Here is a 23,909-nt window from a genome sequence, read left to right on the forward strand (position 1 = left end):
CAGTTGATGTGGAAATGTGTGAAGCATTTATGTGAGCTGCAATTTCTGAGGCTGGTAACTAATGAACTTATCCTCTGCAGCAGAGGTATCTCTGGGTCTTCCTTTCCTGTGGCGGTCCTCATGAGAGCCTGTTTCATCATAGCGCTTGATGGTTTTTGTGACTGCACTTGAAACTTTCAAAGTTCTTGAAATTTTCCACATTAACTGACCTCCATGCCTTAAAGTAATGATGGACTGTTGTTTCTCTTTGCTTATTTGAGCTGTTCTTGCCATAATATGGACTGTCTTTTACCAAATACAATTACAACACAACTGATTGGCTCAAAAGTATTAAGAAGGAAAGAGATTCCACAAATTAACAAGGCACACCTGTTAATTGAAATGCATTCCAGGTGACTACCTCAAGAAGATTACCAAGAGTGTGCAAAGCTGTCAAGGCAAAGGGTGGCGACTTTGAAGAATCTCATAAAATATATTTTGATTTAACACTTTTTGCTACATGATTCCATAGTTTTGATGTCTTCAATATTATTCTACAATGTAGAAAATAGTTTTAAAAAATTAATGGAATGAGTAGGTGTTTCAACTTTTGACTGGTACTGTAAGCTATCATGTATGTTGGCTGCAGTGTTCATACTGAACATTGTCTCTACATTACTTAAAATCCACTACAATCCATAAGCTTTTAGGGATTATAAAACAATTATTTAATGGTATTCATTTATAAGTGGTTAAAACATAGAAGGCTCCCATGCACAAAAAGGTGTCGCAGTGGTCCCTGGGAAACGTAGTGCACTCCTACAGTCACCATCTCTGTTGTAGGCTCATCCTTAAAGAGAAATTGCAACTCAAAAACTAAACACTAACTATATACACAAGTTCATCTCCTTTTTAAATAGGATACCATATGCAAGATAAAACATGTAGCAAACAATAGCTTATTAGGCTATGGATGCATCTGAAATGGAACCCTATTCCCTATATAGTGCACTACCTTTGACCAGGGTTCAAATGGCTCTTGTCAAAAGTAGTGCACTATATAAGGAATAGGTTGCCATTCCAGACACCCTATATCTGTCAGTATTTCATATGTAACAATGTTGTGTGTTTGAAAGCGGTATATAAAACAACTTTATACATGCTTCTATTGGGCAATATCTATGTAGGTAGAGTAATTCCTCTGTAACAATGTCCTGTGTTGAAAGCCTATAGAGGGTTCAGGATGGAGGAGAAGGAGAAAGCGTTGAGCTTGTATCCTGTTCCACTGTAGAACTTATTCTGGAACTCCACCCTGGGAAGAAAGAAAATGGGAATATTAGGGATGGAGAATGGTGTGAAGGACGTCACGCTGCTTATTCAGCGACTACCACTTCCTCCTGACATGACTCGCGCTGAGGCTCGAACCTAGGACCTCTGCTTTGCTAGCACACATGACTGCACTCCCGAAGCGTCTTACCAGTACGCGCCACCGACACGTTCACAATTCTGCGACACTTCAGGCTGAGAAGTTTCATACATCCCCATGTGTGTTGTGTTGTGCGTGGGATACAAATCAACTGGTTGTGTGTGCATTATTTCATGTGTTTGTACGCCTGTGTGAGGGTGAGAGATGGAAGACATCGATGGGCAACAGTATGTGTTTGGTATGTGAATGACCTAAGAGAGATGGAACAAATTGTGACCCACCAGTGCAATCTGAGCGCGTGCAGGAAGGTGGACAGCCCCTCCATGACGAGCAGGATGGAGATGGTGAGTGTGGCAAAGAAGGAAAATATGATGGCTAGAACTACAGATCCCATGTAGCCCTGCCACGACAGGCTGATATGCATCACCATCACCCATTGCACCTCCGACAGCTCTGCAACACACACACACACACACACACACACACACACAACTGGTATTATGCCGTGTTCAAAACAACTGGGAACTCTGAAATCTCTGACTTCAGTGCGTTCGAGACAACTGGTAACTCTGAGAAAAACTAGCTTAGACTGAAAAATCGTTTTCAATGGTCATCCAAGTCGGAATTCCAAGACGGAAACGCTGTCATTTTTCTAGAGCTCTCCGTTGTCTCGAAAGAACCAGTAGTAGTCTGTCACTTTTCCATTAAGCAAAAAGCATACAAATACATGTGGGTTCTTTTTTTTTGTATACAGTACCAGTCAAAAGTTTGGACACACCTGCTCATTCAAAGGTTTTTATTTTTACTATTTTCTACAGTGAAGACATAAATTATGAAATAAACACATATGGAATCATGTAGTAACCCAAAAAAGTGTTAAATCAAAATATATTTTAGATTCTTCAAAGTAGCCACCCTTTGCCTTGATGACAGCTCTGCACACTTGGCATACAGTTGATGTTGAAATGTGTGAAGCATATATTTGGGCTGCAATCTGAGGCTGGTAACTCTAATGAATTTATCCTCTGCAGCAGAGGTAACGCTGGGTCTTCCTTTCCTGTGTCTTCCTTTTTGATGGTTTTTGCGACTGCACTTGAAGAAACTTTCAAAGTTCTTCAAATTTTCCGGATTGACCGACCTTCATGCTTTAAAGTTATGATGGACTGTCGTTTCTCTTTGCTTATTTAAGCTGTTCTTGCCATAATATGGACTTGGTCTTTTACCAAATAGGACTATCTTCTGTATACCACCCCTACCTTGTCACAACACAACTGATTGGCTCAAACGCATTAAGGAAAGAAATTCCACGAATTAACTTTTAAAAAGGCACACGTTAATTGAAATGCATTCCAGGTGACTACCTCATGAAACTGGTTGAGAGAATGCCAAGAGTGTGCAAAGCTGTCATCAAGGCAAAGGGTATCTATTTTGAAGAACCTCTAATATAAAATATATTTTGATTTGTTTAACACTTTTTTGGTTACTACATGATTCCATATGTGTAATGTCATCGTTCTGACGTCGTCACTATTATTCCACAATGTAGAAAATAGTACAAATAAAGAAAAACCCTGGAATGAGTTGGTGTGTCCAAACTTTTGACTGGTACTGTAGGTGTGTGTATCCATTTACCTCCAGTTGTAGTGTTGGAACATAGGTTGCAGGTGCCATCCCGAGGGGAAGGGGCTGGGGCCTCTACTGAAACACTTGTTGTACACAGCTCCGGTGTAGATAGAGAAAAGACCCATCAGCAGCATCAGATACCGACCACCAAACATCATCTGGCAGATCTGAGGGGGGGGGGGGGGGGGGGGGGAGAGAAAGAGATGCTCTTCAATTGGATGAGGTCAAGAGGGGTCTAGCATCAGCTCTAGTCCTCTGGTCTTTCTCCTGTAGTACCATCCACGAGGAGAGTGGTAAGGTGTGTGTACCTCGTTGTCGTTGGTCCTGAGTTTGAGGTCTCTCTCCTGCAGCGCCATCCAGAGAGCGGCCATGGTCATGAGGAGGCCGTGGCCCACGTCCCCAAACATCTCCCCAAACATCACCGCAAACAGGAAGGGGAAGGTGATAATGGTGTACACCGCTACGGACGGAGACACAGGAGGGACAAACACAAAAAACGTACAGAGAAAGAGTTAGGGTTGACAGAGTTGGGGGATGCCTGTTTAGTTTGCTGGTGTGTGTGTGTATACCTGGGTTGACCTCTCTGTATCTGGCAACACCGTAGGCGTCTACCACTACCGTTCTTCCTCTGGGGGAGAGAGAGAGATATATTCCTGTTATTCCTGTTATTGACATGACTTAATATGATATCTGAGTGAGAGTGACTAACAAAATATATGTGGGCCCCCTTGAAGTCAGGGCCCCTGGGCACGTGCCCTGCGTGCCCAGTCGGTATTCAGCCAAAATGATGAGCTGACATGGATAATTGAGTGACTGTCAGTGACTGAAATAACAAGAGAAAAACTGCTGATGCATAACCAAATTTAGAAATTGCACCTTGTATATTCTACTATTCTAACTCGCAACAGTAAGTTGAGACCCAGACTGAGTTCTTAAAAAAGAAAAAAAAGAAATGTTTTTGGAAATTGATCCGAGGGCCTACAAAAGAAAGAAAAAGAGAAAGAGATAGAGTAGGGAGGGGCCTTCCCATACCATATGGGAATAGGCTGCTTCTCTATCTCCTCCCCTCCCTCCTCCTCTCTCACCGTTCCCTCTATCAGGGCGCTCTGCAGCAGTAGCAGTTTCCTGACGGGACACCAGGCCTCAGCGATCAGACACTTGTCAGTGACGGAGGGGCTGCAGAGGTTGAGCACGGCCTGGACGGCCTTACACTTCTGGACCCGCACCTTCCACTGGGGCAGCAGGGCCACCGAGCGACACAACAGCTGCTGCAGGTAATGTTCCGTCTGGGAGAGGACCTGAGGGAAACCATGGAGGGAAGGAAGGGGTTTAATAAACACAGAATACATAGAATTCATAGAAATAGAACGAGAGCCATTCTAGTGATATGGACAGAACACCTTCCACTGGGGCAGAACCTCCTGTCTGGGAGACCTGAAATAAATCATGCCATAGAAGTAGAACAGATAGAACAGGTGTAGCCTGATATCCACCTAACATTGTTGACGACTGACGGAGACACGGAAAACTGAGAGATAATGACTGTTCCAGCTCAAAATGATCTGTTGGTCTCTGTCCATCTCTCTCTCTCAATCTCTCCATCTCTCTCTTTTCTTACCGTTTTGATGTCTACTATCCTTCCCTGCAGCCCGTGCAGAATCTTCTCTCTCTCCGTCGTGCCCTCTGGGTAGTCAAAGGTGTGGGTGTGGAAACTGAGAGAGGGACAGAAGAAGAAAGAGAGAGGAAAGAAAGAGAGAGAGATAGAGAAGGGGTAAGAAAAAAATGGAGACCAAGAATCATTAGATTAGACAATAAATTCAACATTCCAACAACATGGAACTGAAAATTGTTATAAGCTTTGGACCTGCTCTCACTAACCAATCACATATCTTCTTGACTTTCTGTCCAATCTGCTCGCCCAAGAAAGAGATGAGGAAGACTGTCCACTGGACCATCTCGCCCTGTGATTGATCGTAAAGAATGAAGTAAGGAAGTGGGATTTAGAAGGGGGAAAAAACATATTTTTACTTATTTGTCAGGCAAGGGATATACATCCAATCTTCATAATGGAACACTCATAATAATATGATCCTCCAACATTATTTCCTTTACTCGTCCATCTTTATTCCTTATTTCCTTCCCTCCTTGCATTCATCCCTCTTATCTCCCCCCTTTCATTTCTTACTGTTTCAGGACGCTCCAGCCTCTCGTCCATCTCCCTGAAGTCGACGATGATGTAACCGCGGCACGCTCGCCATAGCAGCCGCTCAAACGACGGAACCTTCCACGGGTGGACCACGCCAGACACAAAACTGGGAAGGAGGCAGAAGAAGACAAGTGAGGGAAAATATCAGGTAACACTTTATTTGGATAGTCCATCTGTCTACTGACTATCAGTAACATTTCAACCAGCTATCTTCTAACCCTAACCCTTATTCTAAACCCTTACCTTAGCAAGCAGTTGCTCATCAACTGATAGTATGACCATCTACAGATTGAAAATCCAGACTATCCAAATATCTTTCATTTTTTCTCCTCTTGACTGGTAGTATCCCAAATGGCACCCTATTCACTATATGTAACATTTTATTTAACTAGGCAAGTCAGTTAAGAACTAATTCTTATTTAGTTAACCCACTATTCCCCGGCATACCGGGGAATAGTGGGTTAACTGCCTTGTTCAGAGGCAGAACGACAGATTTTTACCTTGTCAGCTCAGGGATTCGATCTAGCAACCTTTTGGTTACTAGTCCAACACTCTAACCACTAGGCTACCTGACACCCCAGTATATAGTGTACTTGTTTTGACCAGGGCCCTTAGGGAATAGGATGCCACTTGGGACGCAACCACTATTGCTTATCACATATTCTCTTTTATATATTGCAATGCAAACTATATGACAGCTGCTTGTCATGCCAGTAGGGAAAGTCCATTGATATTGTGTTCTTCCTAAATGGCGCCCTATGGCCCCCAATTGCCTTTATAGGGCATTACTTGTGACCAGAGCCAGACCACTGTATAGGAAACAGGGTGCTATTTGAGACGCAGCCATTGACAATGAAGCCATTGGCTGGTGGGAGGAGCTATATGAGGACAGGCTCATTGTAATGGCCTCGAATGGAATTAAAGGAACAGAGTCAAACGTGGTTTCCATATGTTTGATGTGTTTGATACCGTTAAATTAATTGCATTCCAGTCTTTACAATGAGCCCGTCCTCCTATAGCTCATCCAGCCAGCCTCCTCTGATTTATATATCACCTGTCACCTCAGCCTGATGTCTTGTCTGTTGTCCAGTACGGCAGCAGTCTCCAGAGAAGAGGGAGGCGGAGCCTGACGAGAGCGGGAGATAGGAGAAGAGTAGAAGGCGCTCAACCAATGAGAGACTAAGTACAACCAAAAATCATAAAAATGTTTGGAAGGAATAGGTGCAACTCTCGCTTAAAATTCAAATCTTTATCCTTTATTTATCTAATTCGAGGTAAAATTCGAGAGGACCCGCCAGCGGGGGGAACAGGGACCGGCCGATCTCCTGCTCCAGGTACACTGGGGAGAGGGGGATGAAGAGAAGGAAAGGTGAGGTGGAGAGATGAACGAAGGGATGATGAACCGAAGGGTGGATGGAGGGATGGCGAAGGAAAAGAAGATGTGCAGAAAAGGAGCGTGGAAGAGGAATGAGGGAGCAAGTGGATATCAGATGCAGATTATCAAAGAGGATGTGTTGAGGAGGAGGCTTGATGAATATCCCATATGAGAATGCTCTCTGATCGTATGGTGTGAAGGTCAGAGGTCAGAGACTCACTGAAGGACTTCTCCATCTCCTCACAGCGCCGCACCTCGTTCACAAACTTCCTCTGGAACGAGTTGACATTGGGGTTCAACTGGAGTGGAGAGGAAGAGAGGAAGGAGGAGAAGGAGGAAGAGGAGAAGAATTAGGAATTAGAATACTAGAATGAATGTGAACCTTCTTATGACGGACTAAAAGGTCAGCCATGTTGGTAAGGGCGTTGGTCAACCATAGTTTGCCAGTGATGTAATACGATAATTGTGTAAAACAATGAATGTGAAGACTATCTGCACTGTATGTTTGGTAGCTAGCTAACCATACAGTCTAAGAGGAATGATTCCATTCAAACAATGCAATCAATAAACAGCAATACACTGGCTGAAATCAGTTGATGATAGGACTTAGACAATTTATGTTATTCTGCATGCCTTAAGTAGAAGCAGGAAATGCATCACCTATGCATTTACTACCATTCATTCCAATTAGACTGGCTTGGATTTCTCCCTGACCACAATGGCTTCCATTTTCATTCCATTCTGGAACTTTGAGGATTGATGGCATAGGCCCTCTAGTAATTTAATAGGATATCTATGGTATGGTCTTTAATTATACATTTATAAGCCAAGTAAGCTTATTGTCTAATTAGTCTATTATCAGCATTACAATAGATGTTCAATACTAAAATGTCAAAGTGAAGAACTCACGTCTCTGAATTCGACCAGTCCCTGCTCTCCAAGCTCGCTGACGCAGTTGTAGGCTGACCCTGATTGGAGAAAGAGCTGCACAAGACACACCTCCTCGCTCCGAAAGAACGCGCTTATGGCGACCTGTAGAAATGAGTGTCAAATAAACAATCAACTTTATAAGGTATTATAAATTACCTGTTAAAAATGTCATATAGATTCATTAATGTAAAAAGAGAATAACATGAGTGTCATGTTTTGCTTGACACTGACAGCAATGGAGCTCGCAAGAGCACAAACAGATCTGGGACCAGGCTAAAAAGAAAAGGTGTTTCTTCTCAATTATACCTAGCTGGTTGGTTAAATAACGGTAGCAAAAATGTAAAGAGAGAGTCCGGAGAGCATTGTAAGCATCAAGAGAAAGATGGAGAGAAAGGAGGGATAGGTGTAGCGAGCTACTGAACACAGAAAAGTTCATTTCTCGATATGTGACTCCGGGAGAAGGCCTGACAGTAAATGAGTTTAGGACGAGGGGAAGAGAACAAGATACTACCCCATGTGATTGAGAGATGGTAATGAGAGAGAGACTGATTAAATACTACAGTCACTCAAACCTAAATCAAAGTCAGTATGTACTGCAAATAAGAAAAGGAAATCAGAGAGCTGCAGTACACTTTAGTATATATGGAAGTACTATCACTTGTCGTGGCAGAATCAGATTTATGCTTGTGACATAGATAGATAAGATGTTATTTTCATCATATGCTTGTGAGATACTTGTCATTAGAATGGTGCCCTTTGGACTATAGGGTTGGCAGTGCATTTTCCCTTCTGAGCTAGGGATTAGTAACTTGGGGCCCAGAGAGGGGAGAGGTCAGGCTTGTCTTCATGTCAACGTATCTGTTAAATCTGTTAGCTAGTTAGCATCTACTTACATTGTTATAATGAAGTATTCAGACCTACACAGAGGAAGACATAGCAAAGGTACATAGGCTGTATTAAATAGTGATGGACGCTCACGAGGACTGTGTGCTATCGTTCTCTGTGTACGACGTGAGTAAGTCGTTTAGCGTGTAAACCCTTGCAAGGCTGCCGGCCCAGACGGCATCCCAAGCCACGTCTTCAGAGCATGTGCAGACCATCTGGCTGGAGTGTTTACGGACATATTCCATCTCTCCATATCCCAGTCTGTTGTCCCTACTTGGGTCAAGATGTCCACCATTGTTCTCGTACCCAAGAAAGTGAAGGTAACTGAACTAAATGACTATCGACCCGTAGCACTCACCTCTGTCATCATGAAGTGCTTTGAGAGTCTAGTCAAGGATCATATCACCTCCACCTTACCTGCCACCCTAGACCCACTACAATTTGCATATCAGATCCACAAGCGATGCAATCGCCATTGCTCTGCACACTGCCCTATCCCACCTGGGCATGAGAAATACCTATGTAAGAATGCTGTTCATCGACTACAGCTCTGCTTTCAACGCAGTGCCCTCCAAGCTCATCACTAAGCTCAGGGCCCTGGGTCTGAACTAGAGGTCGACCGATTAATCGGAATGGCCGATTAATTAGGGCCGATTTCAAGTTTTCATAACAATCAGAAATCTGTATTTTTAGACACCGATTTGGCCGAATATATATATATACAGTGGGGCAAAAAAGTATTTAGTCAGCCACCAATTGTGCAAGTTCTCCCACTTAAAAAGATGAGAGAGGCCTGTAATTTTCATCATAGGTACACTTCAACTATGACAGACAAAATGAGAAAAAAAATCCAGAAAATCACATTGTAGGATTTTTTATGAATTTATTTGCAAATTATGGTGGAAAAAAAGTATTTGGTCAATAACAAAAGTTTATCTCAATACTTTGTTATATACCCTTTGTTGGCAATGACAGAGGTCAAACGTTTTCTGTAAGTCTTCACATTTCAAGGTCCTGGAGTGGTCTAGCCAGTCTCCAGATCTCAACCCCATAGAAAATATTTGGAGGGAGTTGAAAGTCCGTGTTGCCCAGCAACAGCCCCAAAACATCACTGCTCTAGAGGAGATCTGCATGGAGGAATGGGCCAAAATACCAGCAACAGTGTGTGAAAACCTTGTGAAGACTTACAGAAAACGTTTGACCTCTGTCATTGCCAACAAAGGGTATATAACAAAGTATTGAGATAAACTTTTGTTATTGACCAAATACTTATTTTCCACCATAATTTGCAAATAAATTCATTAAAAATCCTACAATGTGATTTTCTGGATTTTTTTCCTCATTTTGTCTGTCATAGTTGAAGTGTACCTATGATGAAAATTACAGGCCTCTCATCTTTTTAAGTGGGAGAACTTGCACAATTGGTGGCTGACTAAATACTTTTTTGCCCCACTGTATATATATATTTTTTTTACACCTTTATTTAACTAGGCAAGTCAGTTAAGAACCCCTCCCTGTGCAATTGGGTCCTGGACTTCCTGACTGTCGGAAACTACACCTCCGTCATGCTGATCCTCAACACGGGGGCCCCACAGGGGTGCGTGCTCAGTTCTCTCCTGTACTCCGTTCACCCATGACTGCATGGCGCATATCTCCAACTCAATCATCAAGTTTGCTGACGACACAACAGTGGTAGGTCTGATTACCAACAGTGACGAGGCAGCCTTCAGGGAGGAGGTGAGAGGCCTGGTCGGAGTGGTGCCAGGCAAATACCCTCTCCCTCAACAAAACAAAGGAGTTGATCGTGGACTACAGGAGACAGCAGAAATAGCACGCCTCCATCCACATTGACGGGCCGCAGTGGAGAGAGTCAAAAGTTTCATGTTCCTCTGTGTTCACGTCACTGACAACCTGAAATGGCATGGGCCCTCAGATCCTCAACAAGCTCTACAGCTTTACCACTGAGAGCATCTTGACTGGCTGCATCACGGCTTGGTATGGCAACTGCTTGGCATCAGACCGCAAGGCGCTACAGAGGGTAGTGCGGATGGCCCAGTACATCACAGGGGCTAAGCTCCCTGCCATACAGAGGAATGCTTATGAAATTGTCAAACACACCATCCACCCAAGCTATAGACTGTTCTCTCTGCTACTGCACAGCAAGTCTGGGACCAAAAGGCTTCTGAAAAGCTTCTACCCCCTTCTAGCAATAAGACTTCTGAACAGTTAATCAAATGACTACCTGGAAATTTATTTACCCTTTTTTTCCACTATCATTGACTCTATGCACACTCACTGGACTCTACCCACACACTCAAATATACGTATATTGACACTCCAACACACACGCACACTACATATGCTCACACACACAAAACACATGCACACACTTTCATTCTTCACATACGCTGCTACTACACTTTATTATCTATCCTGCCTAGTCACGTTTACCCCTACCTACATGTACATATTACCTTAAATACCTCATACCCCTGCACATTGACTTGTACCGGTACTCCTTGTATATAGCCAGGTTTATTGTTATTTATTGTTTTACTACTTTTTTTGTGATTATTTTCTTTCTTTTTAACTCTACATTGTTGGGAAAGTGTTCGTAATTAAGCATTCGGCGTATGTTACAAATACAATTTGATTTGATATAGTCCCTTCACACAGACAGCGTGGTGAAGAAGGCGCACAGTGCCTCTTCAACCTCAGGAGGCTGAAGGAATTAGGCTTGGCCCCTAAGACCCTCACAAACTTCTACAGATGCACCAGTGAGTGCATCCTGTAGGGCTATATCACCGCCTGGTACAGCAATCGCACCGCTCATAACAGCAGGGCTCTCCAGAAGCTGGGGCGCACTGCCTGCCCTCCAGGACATCTACAGCACCCGGTGTCACAGGAAGGCCAAGAAGATCATCAAGGACCTCCAGTACAGATGCCCGTTAGATAACGAAGTTAGATGGCTGAAACTATTTGAGGTCGTTTTTTCCCTTTGTCTTTCTTCTGTGTCACACTGTTCCACTCTCAAACTCACGTGATGTCTCCAACCGTTCTGGTACTGTCCTATTTGGGACAGTGGTGTTCTCACACACGGGTAATTGTGTTGTATAACAAGAGGGCATGTGTAATAAGCATGTAACAGACAACACAATGAGAGCGGATTGGATTATTTTGATGTTTATTGATTGATGATCCAAAAAACATACAAAGTCTTCACCTGGCAAAAGATGTGTAAAAGAAAAATGCATAAAACAGGCATTTCATGAAGAAAGAGAGAAAGGAGGGACAATAGGATAATAAAATAAAGATAAGGGGAAAAAACTGTGAAATGGAACAGAGGTTTTTAAAAAAAAAAATACAAATATTAGAATTTCATCAAATCAATGGCATCACTTACCAACTAATCAAAATCATTCACATTGTACAAGAAACATAATGGATCGTTTTTTTTTTTAAACGCAGAAATGGAGAATAGAAGGCATGAAATCCACAAGCTGTAAAGACTATGACCACATTCTGATACTGTTACGATATTAATCCAAATAAGAGGGTACTGAGCTTCAAATATATATATATCTACTACAACAATGTACACTCTGAAGTCACCTCTGTGTTTGTGCTCCCTTGTGTGTGTGGTATTGAGGGTCTTACAAGGTACTATATACACATTGATGAAAGGACATGATCTACAATATGCTTGTATGGCTCTTGGTGTGATTCAGTCAATGCCCAAGTCCCAAATGGCACCCTATTCCCTTTATCGTGTACAACCTTTGACCAGGGCCCCTTTCAAAAGTAGTGCAGCACTATATAGGGAATAGGGTGTCATTTGGGACACATACCATGGCTCTCGGCCTAGTGGTTAGAGTGTTTGGCCAATAACCGAAAGGTTGCTAGATCGAATCCCCAGAGCTGACAAGGTAAAAATTTGTCGTTCTGCCCCTGAACAAGGCAGTTAACCCACTGTTCCTAGGCCGTCATTGAAAATAAGAATTTGTTCTTAACTGACTTGCCTAGTCACTTTAACTATACGTTCATGTACATACTACCTCAATTGGCCCGACCAACCAGTGCTCCCGCACATTGGCTAACCGGGCTATCTGCATTGTGTCCCGCCAACCCCTCTTTTTACACTACTGCTACTCTCTGTTCATCATATATGCATAGTCACTTTAACCATACCTACATGTACGTACTACCTCAATAAGCCTGACTAACCGGTGTATGTATATAGCCTTGCTACTCTTATTTTCAAATGTCGTTTTACCGTTGTTTGATTTCTTTACTTACCTACACACACACACACCTTTTTTCCACACTATTGGTTAGAGCCTGTAAGTAAGCATTTCACTGTAAGGTTGTATTCGGCGCACGTGACAAATAAACTTTGATTTGATTTAGTTAAATAAAGGTAAAATACAACAATAACATAGTATGAGCCATATACAATAGCATTGCTGTATGACATATTTTGGGTGCATTCTAGTAGCCTGGAATCCAAACTGATATGCTCCGTTTCCCCATTGTTAAAACCTCTATGGGATTGGTGTCCCCCCCACGGGACGAGCGCGCTAATGCGATTAGCATGAGTTTGTAAGTAACAAGAACATTTCCCAGGACAAAGACATATCTGATATGGGCAGAAAGCTTGAATTCTTGTTTGAGTTTTTGTTTGAGTTTATTTATTTTTACAGGGACAGTGCACATTAATCAACGTTTCAGTTAAAGTGCCGGTTTTAACCAGCCGGCTAATTTTCAACTGCAGTCCCTGGGCAGGTTGTTAATCTAACTGCACTGTCCAATTTACAGTAGCTAAGAATACCATGCTATTGTTTTAGGAGAGTGCACAGTTATGTACTGAAAATGTATCAATAAACCAATTAGGCACATTTGGGCAGACTTTATACAACATTTTGAACAGTAATGCAATGGTTCATTGGATCAGTCTAAAACTTTGCACATACACGCCAAAATCTAAATTGCACCTAAACTGCAATAATACATTGTGGCCTTTCTCTTGCATTTCAAAGCTGATGTTTTTTTTGTTCCATGTTTTTTTCTTTGTATTATCTTTTACAGAGCTAATGTGTTATATTCTCCTACATTAATTTCACATTTCCAGAAACTTCAAAAGTGTTTCCTTTCAAATGGTATCAAGAATATGCATATCCTTGCATCAGTTCCTGAACTACAGGCAGTTAGATTTTGGGATGTAATTTTAGGCGAAAATTGAAAAAAAAAGGTTCCGATCCTTATTATTAAGAGCATATCAGTTAAAAATCCATTCTAACATTCTAGCCTCAGTTTATTATCCAATCAAGCTGCATTCCCCTTCTGATCAACTGCTGCAGGGTCTGTGTCCCCCCCAGATGGAATCCTTTTCCCTAGGGTGCCATTTGGGACATAGCCAAAGTCTCATCCCATGCATACATCATCAGTGTGGCCTCAGAGAGGCCAGCCAATCAGAGACATCCATCACTCTGCTCATATGATCCATGTTGTTACAGGCTGTAGAACTTGAGGCTCCTGTCCATTCCAGTGGAGGTGAGGAACTGGGCGTGCTCCCCAAAGGCCACGCCTGTCACCACCCCAGTGTGTTCTGGGTAAAGAAAAACAAAACTATAACAGGCAACAAAAAAAATTGACTTGAAATCAACTCAAAAGCATGAGTTGACGCACACCCAATAAAGTTGGGGAGGTGCTGATAAACGAAATAGTAAACCTGAAAGATATTTTTTGTTGTTGAATATTTCATAAGGTACTGTATATACACACTTGCTATTATCGTCATCCAGCCAGGCACTTTGAAGACCCACCTCTAGACCACTGTTTCTGTCCCAAGCTAACTCATCACCACTCGCCATTGCATCTCTAGCAGTATGACACACACAGTGCATTCTCTTACCTGTGAAGTTGAGGACCTCGGACCACTGCTTACAGATGTAGACCCTGATGTCAGTGCCACCCACAGCCAGGTATGTCCCACTCTGGTCAAACACCAGGGACTTCACCTGAGGGAAAGACTCACATATAATTTCTCTAAATTTACAGGGTAGTTCAGTACAAGGAGATTACAGTATTCATACAGAGCAGACCGTTGCTAGCCTGGGTGCCAGTCGGTTTCTGTTCTCTTGCAAACTCCTTATGGAATTTTCATGCCAGTGACGGAAATGGAGATGGCAAGAGCACAAACAGATGTGGGACCAGGCTAGATTGTAGCACTACTAGCTTCTGAATGTCCAGTGTACAGTCTACAACGACTGTCTCTCAAATAGCAGCCGATTTCTTAGATAGTGCACTAGGCTCTGGTCAAAAGTAGTGTAGGGAATAGAGGTCATTACAGACGTGCACTAATTTTCTGCTCTTCTTACCTCATAGTTGTTGTCCAGGGTGATGGTTTTGAAATTTTTCAGCTTCCTCAGATCCCAGAGCTTCACTGAGCTGTCCTGTGCACCTGGAGACATGAGAGGTGGTGGTGAGGTGAGCAGGGCCAAACATTTACTTTTTGATCCACCAGCCACTGTGTCAAGTAGATAAAAAATAAAATAATCTACCAGCCACTCTTTCTTTTTAACCAGACAAAATATTTTGGTTCGCAATAATTACACCAACAAAACATGAAAAAACAGATGAGCATGCTTTGTAATGTTTCTAAAACAAATGTAGAACTAGTAAGAAGTAGTGGCATATTGTTTCATTTCATTTCATTTTTTTTGTGACCCGTCTTTTAACCAAAATATCACAGATGATACATAAATGTTCCCCTGCCCCTTTAAGGTGGAGGTTACCATGGTAACGCGACTCAAGTCATGTTTGTGCCATTGAGAGTCTGACTAGTAGATGCATTGCCCTCTTACCTAGCAGTTGAAACTCGAACATGAAAAAACAACCTAGCTTGTGAATTTAAACAATGTAAATAACCAAGAAACAAGAACAAAGTCTCACTTCAGTAGACTTTAATTTCAAGTAAATTAGACCAACTTTTATGCCCATGTGCAGCGCTTCTAAAAATGTATCTTTCAACTCAGCTCTTCACGTGCAGTTTTGCAACACAAGGTGGGATAGGCTATAGGATTTGTAGTTCTTTGACTTTGTGAATTTAAATTTACCAGCTCTGAAACAAAACGGCAGAAATACCTAGAAAACGGCTACTGAATCATTTATTTTTGCTATAAATGTGATCATACATATTTTTATTCACAATTGGCTCAGTGTTCTGTCACTCATGGGGACACTACGTCACCACAAAATCTACAGGGAGAGCTTGAAAATACAAGCCCCTTGGGTACTGCCATATATTGACATTATAAGTGCCCATCCAAACAGGCTCAAGGTCATTGCCCACTGATAAAATTACTTAAATTAAGTTATATCTACCGTAGCTTTGATATGACTGATCATGTCAACATCATACTTTCAAAATCTTAGCTAACAAGATAGACAAGCAGTCGTCATTATGAATCAAGTCGACAATCTACTGGCAAATCCTTTTCAATGTTTGTCATATGAAGAGAAATCATAGATAAAACATATCGATGCTCATGGGCCATTGGACATAAACATTACACAACAAGTTGGAAATAGCAAATTCAACAATGAGTGGTTTGGAAGGAATCACTATCCTGCTATTCAGTGGAGTGGGTGTGTGGTCCAAGTCTGGGTTTAAAGTCTCTTTTCCAAGCTTGAAAGGACAAACATTCACATGGTCATGAGCCAGAAAAGGTTGAATAGATTGGCTATGCTGTCAATACAGCATGACTTCTGCCAAACTTCAGTGAGATCAAGACAACTGGGAATTCTGGGGGGAAAAAATGTAAAAGAGCTCCGACTGGGAAAATATGTTTTTGAAAGGTCATCCAACTCGGAATTCCAAGTCTGGAACTCTTTATAGAGCTCCGACCTGAAGACCACGGACGTCATGATTTGACTTTTTTTCCAGAGTTCCCAGGTGTCTTGAAAGCACCATAAATCCAGAGAAGACTTTGATGAGAAAGTTTTCCCACAAAAAGGACCACCGCGCCACCTTCCTGTTCAAGTGTGCACAGCTCAACAAGTTGAGGCCAAAAATGTATTGTATGCTGCTACATAAATTATGTAATATTCCAGGGAGATATGTATACCGTAGACAAAAAAGTAATACTAAGTGTATGTTGTGTAGTAAGCTAGTAGTAGCCCATGTGCCTCACCCTAATAATCTGATCCCCAACTTAGCCTACTGTTCTGACTTGTTGGTGCACATATAGCCTGTTTTAGAGAAATGTAATTGAATATTGTAAGAAATGGCATTGTCTGCTTATATGCCCCCTTTATTTATCCTACGGTTCTGACTTGGTGTACAGGGAGAACCCTAAGAACGGCCCATGTTCTGAATTCTGTCATGTGTACATTTCAGAAGTGCTGAACAAATAGTTATATTGACTACGTCTGTCCTAGCTCGCTCATTAATGTCTTAATCAAAATTACGGATTGCCTCTTGCCTCTTACATGCTAAAATCACCACTGGAGTTGAGCAATAATGTCTAACAGTGTTTACACAAAGGAATAAAAGACAACTTCACACACAGTCACTCAGAGTGTAAAAGAGACACACACACAAAGCTAATCTTCTCTCTCACGCGTGCGCTCACACATACACACTTCTCCCACACACACACACACACACAGAGAGTCCTCTCTCACAAACACACAGCAATCTCACCTGTAGCCAGGTAGTATCCGTTCTCAGAGAAGGCGATTGAAGTGACAGGGCCGATGTGGCCGGGGAAGTTGGCCACGTTGGTGCGCTCCTTCAGGTCCCAGATCTTGATCTGAGAGTCGGCCGTCCCCGTCCCGAAGATCAGACCGTCAGGGTGGAACTGGGCACAGGTCAGAGCTGGAGGGGTACAGGACAGGATGTGGAAAGAACATGTATTTGCAATGTATCAGTGTGCTTTCAGAGAGTACAGGGGACGGGGTGGTTGGAAATATTGTATTTGATTTCAGTTACTCCAGTTAGGTACTAGGTCAGTCAATTCACAGGGGGGAGGATTGATTAAATGTTATTGTTTTTTGTCTATCTATTTACATAGGAAAGACAACCTGGCATTTATGGGGCTTGATATGTGGGACATTATTTGGTGGGCTGACACCACAGTTAGGAAATGCTACTTTTGGATACTGACAGACAATTAGAGGAAGCTGGTCCCTAGCAACATGTGGTCAATAAAACGTCTTGTCCCTAGCAACATGTGGTCAATAAAACGTCTTGTCCCTAGCAACATGTGGTCAATAAAATGTCTGGGAAGACAAAGAGAGAGAGAGGTCCAACGGTGTGGTCCAGCGATTAGAGCTGCCACAATCGCCATGGTTCGAATCCAGCCCACTGCCCTTTCACTCATCCTCCCCCTACCACCCTGTGGTAGACTAGTGTCCTGTCTAGGGGGTGTACCTATACATCAAGCTGCCTCACACTACAGAAACAGGATATATGCTCCTGCCCTACGGGCCGTTCTGGCTTGGAAATGGCTACTTACTTACTCAATAAAAATAATAAAAATAATAAAGAGCGGGAGAGAGAAGCACTCACCACATCCTGCAGCCTCATCAGTGACCTTGGTGAGAACACGACCTGTTTGGATGTCAGAGAAGGCCCAGTACTGATGGAGAGAGAAAAGGGAAGCGATAGAAAGTAGAGAAAGAGGGGGAGACAGTAGATAAAAATAAAGTCTTTACATAACGTTCTTGACTTCCAAATCCACGTGTTTGTTTTTTGTTTTTGTGTGTGTACATATGTTTTGTGTGTGTGTGTGTGTTACCTGATCCTCAGAGGAGCTGAGCAGGTAGTCTCCGGTGGCGTGGAGGGAGAGCCCGGTGACGCTCGCCTCGTGAGCCCGCACCACCTGGACACAGTTGCCCCCGGTAACGGACCACACGCGGATAGTGCTGTCTGGAGAGGCTGAGAACACTACCGACTGGAGAGAGGGAGAGGAGGAGAGTGCGCAGAGAGGGAAAGGGGGGAGCGAGAGAGAGAGAGAGAAATTGTTGAGGTAAGGGATATTAGAGTTACAGAGTAATTCCAGTGCAAGACATTGCTGGGGACTATGTCAATGGAGAGTAAAGGAAAGGAAGTGTGTGTGTCTCACCTGAGAGGGGTGATAGATGACAGAGGTGACCTTCTTGGTATGTCCTTTCAGGGTTGCGATGATCTGCTCCTCCTTCTTATCAAACACCACCACGTTCTTATCAGCCCCGCCTGTAGAGGGAGACAGAGAGGTTAGGGGTTGTATCTGGGTCTGAGTCCCAAACGTCACCCTTCTGGTCAAGAGCAGTGCACTATATAGGGATTGTAGGGTGTGCCATAGTATTTTTTGTTTCCTCAAGGTAGGGAGGAAGCATTTTGATGGAATTCACACAGAAACAATGTGTGTGTATATCTACAATGGGCAGTGGACTGTGTGTGTGTGTGTGCGTGTGTGTCTCACCAGTGAGCACTTTGTTGGTGTCGGAGGGACACAGGTCCAGAGACAGGATCCCAGGCACACTGGCACTGTGGAGACCCTGACAGACAGACGCACAGAGAGACCGAGAGAGAGAGACAGAGAAACATAATTTAGAGCTGTGTTCAGTAAGAATGAAATGGAAGAAAAATGATCTGAAACAGGGAGGAACCTTTCTGAACTTGCCCAAGGTTTGAAGAATAAAGTGTTCCAACACCAGCCATAGCTAGAGGTTACACACACACACGTACTCACAGCATGGGTAGCCACTTGTCTGTACTTGCTGAGGTCCTCCGTTCGGACCAGCTCTTCTGGAACTGTCTTTCCTCTCTGTTTGAAGAGAGATGGTAGAGGTGAGGTTTGGACAAAAATGTATCCTAGCATGGCTACGTCCCAAATGTCACCCTATGGCCCCGGTTCAAAAGTAGTGCCCTATGTAGGAAGTAGGGTGCCATTGGAGAGACAGCCATAGCCTATACTAAGCTGACAACTGGTTGGACATTAGGTTGGTTATTCTATGAATAACAACAGGGAAGTTACTTGAAAATGACTTTTTGGCGTTTGGAATAGTTACCTTCTTTCTCTCCGTGGTCAGGACCGTGGCCTTGTCTTGCAGCTGTGGAGAGAGGCGGACATCTTAGTATAGAACACTGTGCCTGGTAGTGTGACAGCATGGTTGATTGGTTATTTCAAGGTTTGATACACCACAGCCTTATATGGTAATATTTGCAATGAACGCACATGATAGTCTAGTATAACAGTGTGGTATCATTCCTCTTGTACTGTGGATGTGAATGTATGTGAGGACATCTCTTACCTTCTGTATGATCTCTGGTATCATTCCCACCTGCTCACTGACCTCCATGGGCTCTCCTGCACCTCCAGCCTGCGAGATGAAACACAGAATCAATAACAAACGAGAATGGTACATTCCTTATTAGAAAATGTGTATTTGCGTAAGCTGTTAAAAATCATATTTATATGAACATATAGATACTACAACTTTACAGGTCTCACTTAGACCGAAGACTTCAATCAAGAGACAAACATTGAGCTCATGCGAACCAGTTAACTATCAATTTAAATTGACTGAGGGCTTTTAGCCAATCACTGACCGTGACATGGGGCTGGGAAGCGACTGCCTGAGCCACCACCAATCCCGCCTGTGGCTTCAGAGTGGCCAGAGCTACGGGGAGAGAGAAAGGTAAAACATAGCAGAGGAGAAATGAGAAGTGACGCCCCATGGCCACTAACATCCAAAGCTGTTTCCAGATGAACATAAGAGTGTGTGCAAGTATGCTTGCCTGTGTGTCTGTCTATAATACTGTGTGTGTGTGTGTGTATGTGTGTAAGTGAAAGAGTGTGTCGGTGTGTTAGAATGTATAATCATGTGTTAATTGTACAAGCATGTGTGTGTATATAAGTGCATCATGTGTGTGTGTATACACAAGCACGTGTGTGTGTACGTATGTATATATATATATATATATATATATCTCACCCTCTCTGGCGGCAGTGACCTCCTTGGTGAGACGGGCGATGACCCTGCAGGCGGCGTCGTGCTGGTAGAGGGCGTGGCTTAGTTCTTGACGCGTCGTCTGCAGCTGCTGCCTCAAGGTGAAACTGTGGAGCATCACCGCATCCTAAGAGAGAGATCGTTTTAGAAGAGTGTGTGTGTGCCTCAGTTCAGGCACAGCGAAGGGGAGTGTAGCCGAGTATACATGGACTCACCCACTCGTCCTGCAGAGCTTTGAGGATGGCTGGAATGCTAGTGGACGAGGGAGCTTTGGGTCTGATGGGGTGAGAGACTGAGGCAGGGGGAGACAAAGATAGCTTAATGTAGTGAGATATCCCCTGACTAGTGGGGTTACCATTGTTGTTGAAGTGGCAGAATGCACTCTAGCCTAGAGATTACCGGGCACCATGCAGGAATAGTTGGAAGTCAAATAATATGGATTACCCTTATTGTGTTGACTTCAGCTCAGCATCAGATCTGAACACACTCTCCTCCATGTCTCCCTCACCTTTAATGTCTATCAGCTGTTCCTCTGACAGAGGCTGGCCATTCATAGGGTCTGCTCCATTCTCAGCTATGTACTTCTCAATCAGCCGCCGCTCGAACACCTGGTTGGACACCGGCGACACGCACGGGTGTTCCGGGACCTCATTTGATACTGGATGGACGGTAGAGCGAGAGGGGTAAATTTGCATGCCCGCAATTACAATATAAATACGGCAAACGCAACTCTAGTCAGAAGATGGAAGGACACATTACCGTTTAACTGTACTTTGCAGATATAACACCTATGTCAAGCTGATCCACAATGTTTGAAAAGGGTTGCTTGCTAATTAAAATGTATAACATGCATATGGTGACAATAATAAGGGAAGGTTCTAGAGACATTATTATACACCAACAAACGTGATATTTGCGGTCTCTGTACCGCTAATGTTCCGGAAGGGCAACTCGACTCATTCATTCATTTGAACTTACTTGCACAAACCAGGGACATTTTCAGTAGCTAGCTAAACCCTCGGTCGCTCGTTCCCTCCAAGATCACCGTATCAGTACAGATAAATGAATGTTCTTCAGATCCAACTGTAGCTTATTTTTGTGTTGATTGTAATACAATAATAATCCGGCTAAATTAAATATTGATTTATAAATGTTTCTTTCCGTATTCACGCACGTTAGACCGCGGCTGCGCGTTTCGGGTGCAGCTCCGACTATTGCATGCTGGGATAGCATGAGTCTTCCAACCCCTCCCCTAGTCTGAGGTCCTCAACAAACTATAGTGCTATTCAAAATCCTTGGGACACTCGTACCCTAAACCTTAACCATTTTAAATGTCAACTTCAATGGGGGTAAGGACACCCCAAAGATCCCGGATAGCAAGGACCAACAAGAGATAGCCTAAATACTATATGGTCATCAAAATGTGTCAAAGGCAGTGCTGAAATGTGTGTGAATCTGCTTTCACCATTCATGGCAACTCAGAAGAAGTAGACTTATAGTCTAGACAAGAAGGCTAGGACTATAAATAAAACCAGGCTGGGCACACCCCCTTCCTCATCAACAGGTCTGCCATGGAGACGGTCAAAAACATAAAGTTCCTCAGCAGTCCGAGGAGCTGAAATGGTCAAACAGCATGGACACCGTGGTGAAGAAGTCACGACAGCGACTCTTCAACCTCAGGAGACTGAAGAAATTTGGCCTGTCCTCGAGGGCCCTCAGTGTTCTACAGGAGCACCATCGAGAGCATATTGTCGAGCTGCATCACAACCTGGTACATGTGTCTTCTTGTCAATAACAGCTGGTGCGCAATGCCTAATATTATAGAAGTCTTGAGGTATTGCTCGCCTGAGGTAGAGTACCTTATGATAAGCTGTAGACCACACTATCTACCGAGATAGTTCTCATCTATATTATTTGTAGCCGTCTATTTATCACCACAGACCGATGCTGGCACGATGCTGACACTCAACCAACTCCATAAGGCCATAAGCAAACAAGAAAATGCTCACTCAGAAGCGGCGCTCCTAGTGGCCGGGGACTTTAATGCAGGCAAACTTAAATCAGTTTTACCAGCATGTCACATGTGCAACCAGAGGGGAAAAAACTCTATAGACCACCTTTACTCCACACACAGAGATGCATACAAAGCTCTCCCCCGCCCTCCATTTGGCAAATCCGACCATAATTATATCCTCCTTATTCCTGTTTACAAGCAAAAACTAAAGCAGGAAATACCAGTGACTCGCTCAATGCGGAAGTGGTCAGATGGCACGGATGCTACGCTACAGGACTGTTTTGCTAGCACAGACTGGAATATGTTCCGGGATTCATCCAATGACATTGAGGAGTATACCACCTCGGTCATCGGCTTAATCAATAAGTGCATCGACGACGTCGTCCCCACAGTGACCGTACCTACATATCCCAACCAGAAGCCATGGATTACAGGCAACATCGAGCTTAAGGCTAGAGCTGCCGCTTTCAAGGAGCGGGACACTAATCCGGACGCCCATAAGAAATCCCGCTATGCCCTCATACGAACCATCAAACAAGCAAAGCGTCAATACAGGATTAAGATTGAATCCTACTACACCGGCTCTGATGCTCGTCGGATGTGGCAGGGCTTGAAAACTATTACGGACTACAAAGGGAAACCCAGACTCAAGCTGCCCAGTGACGTGAGCCTACCAGATGAGCTAAATGCCTTTTATGCTCGCTTCGAGGCAAGCAACACTGAAGCATGCACGAGAGCACCAGCTGTTCCGGATGACTGTGTGAAAACGCTCTCGGTAGCCGATGTGAGCAAGACCTTTAAACAGGTCAACATACACAAATCCGCGGGGCCAGATGGATTACCAGGACGTGTACTCAAAGAATGCGCGGACCAACTGGCAAGTGTCTTCACTGACATTTTCAACCTCTCCCTGACTGAGTCTGTAATACCTACATGTTTCAAGCAGACCACCATAGTCCCTGTGCCCAAGGAAGCGAAGGTAACCTGCCTAAATGATTACCGCCCCGTAGCACTCACGTCGGTAGCCATGAAGAGCTTTGAAAGGCTGGTCATGGCTCACATCAACAGCATCCTCCCAGATACCCTAGACCCACTCCAATTCACATACCGCACCAACAGATCCACAGATGACGCAATCTCAATCCACACTCCTTTGTAAAATCTTTGACTGTTCTACTCTAGGCATACATGTGTTCACATCACTCTCTCTTTAGCAGATCATATCGAAGCTACAATTCCGCCAAGTAAAACGTGCAATACGTCGCTTTTCTTTCGATGTCACCTTTATTTAACTAGTCACGTCAGTTAAGAACCAACTCTTATTTGCAATCACGGCCGGTTGTGATACATCCGCTTTCAAGGAGCTGACGTGTTCGTCGACAACATACATGGTGGGAAATTGTGCCTTTTTGATGGAAATATGGAGGTGGCTCTTAAAAGAGCCTTTGGGGGATTTTGGAGATCAGGTCATCGT

At 43.5% G+C, this 23,909-nt stretch overlaps 1 protein-coding gene across 1 annotated transcript; it reads right to left on the minus strand.

Moving 5' to 3' along the window:
* Window positions 1-13,600: 13,600 nt before the first annotated feature.
* LOC120051987 (pre-mRNA-processing factor 19-like) lies at window positions 13,601-21,587 on the minus strand. Its single transcript, XM_038998865.1, has 16 exons — window positions 21,400-21,587; window positions 20,930-21,079; window positions 20,637-20,713; window positions 20,407-20,548; window positions 20,021-20,091; window positions 19,723-19,791; window positions 19,480-19,521; window positions 19,161-19,235; window positions 18,891-18,966; window positions 18,552-18,661; window positions 18,225-18,380; window positions 17,996-18,065; window positions 17,129-17,302; window positions 14,802-14,884; window positions 14,336-14,441; window positions 13,601-14,029 (listed from the first exon to the last, which is right to left on the minus strand). Exons 1-16 carry the CDS (start codon window positions 21,416-21,418, stop codon window positions 13,932-13,934), a joined length of 1,518 nt encoding a protein of 505 aa, XP_038854793.1. The 5' UTR covers window positions 21,419-21,587; the 3' UTR covers window positions 13,601-13,931.
* Between the last annotated feature and the right edge of the window lie 2,322 nt (window positions 21,588-23,909).

Source organism: Salvelinus namaycush, chromosome 8, assembly GCF_016432855.1.
Source record: "Salvelinus namaycush isolate Seneca chromosome 8, SaNama_1.0, whole genome shotgun sequence".
In the NCBI taxonomy this organism is placed as follows: Eukaryota; Metazoa; Chordata; class Actinopteri; order Salmoniformes; family Salmonidae; genus Salvelinus; species Salvelinus namaycush.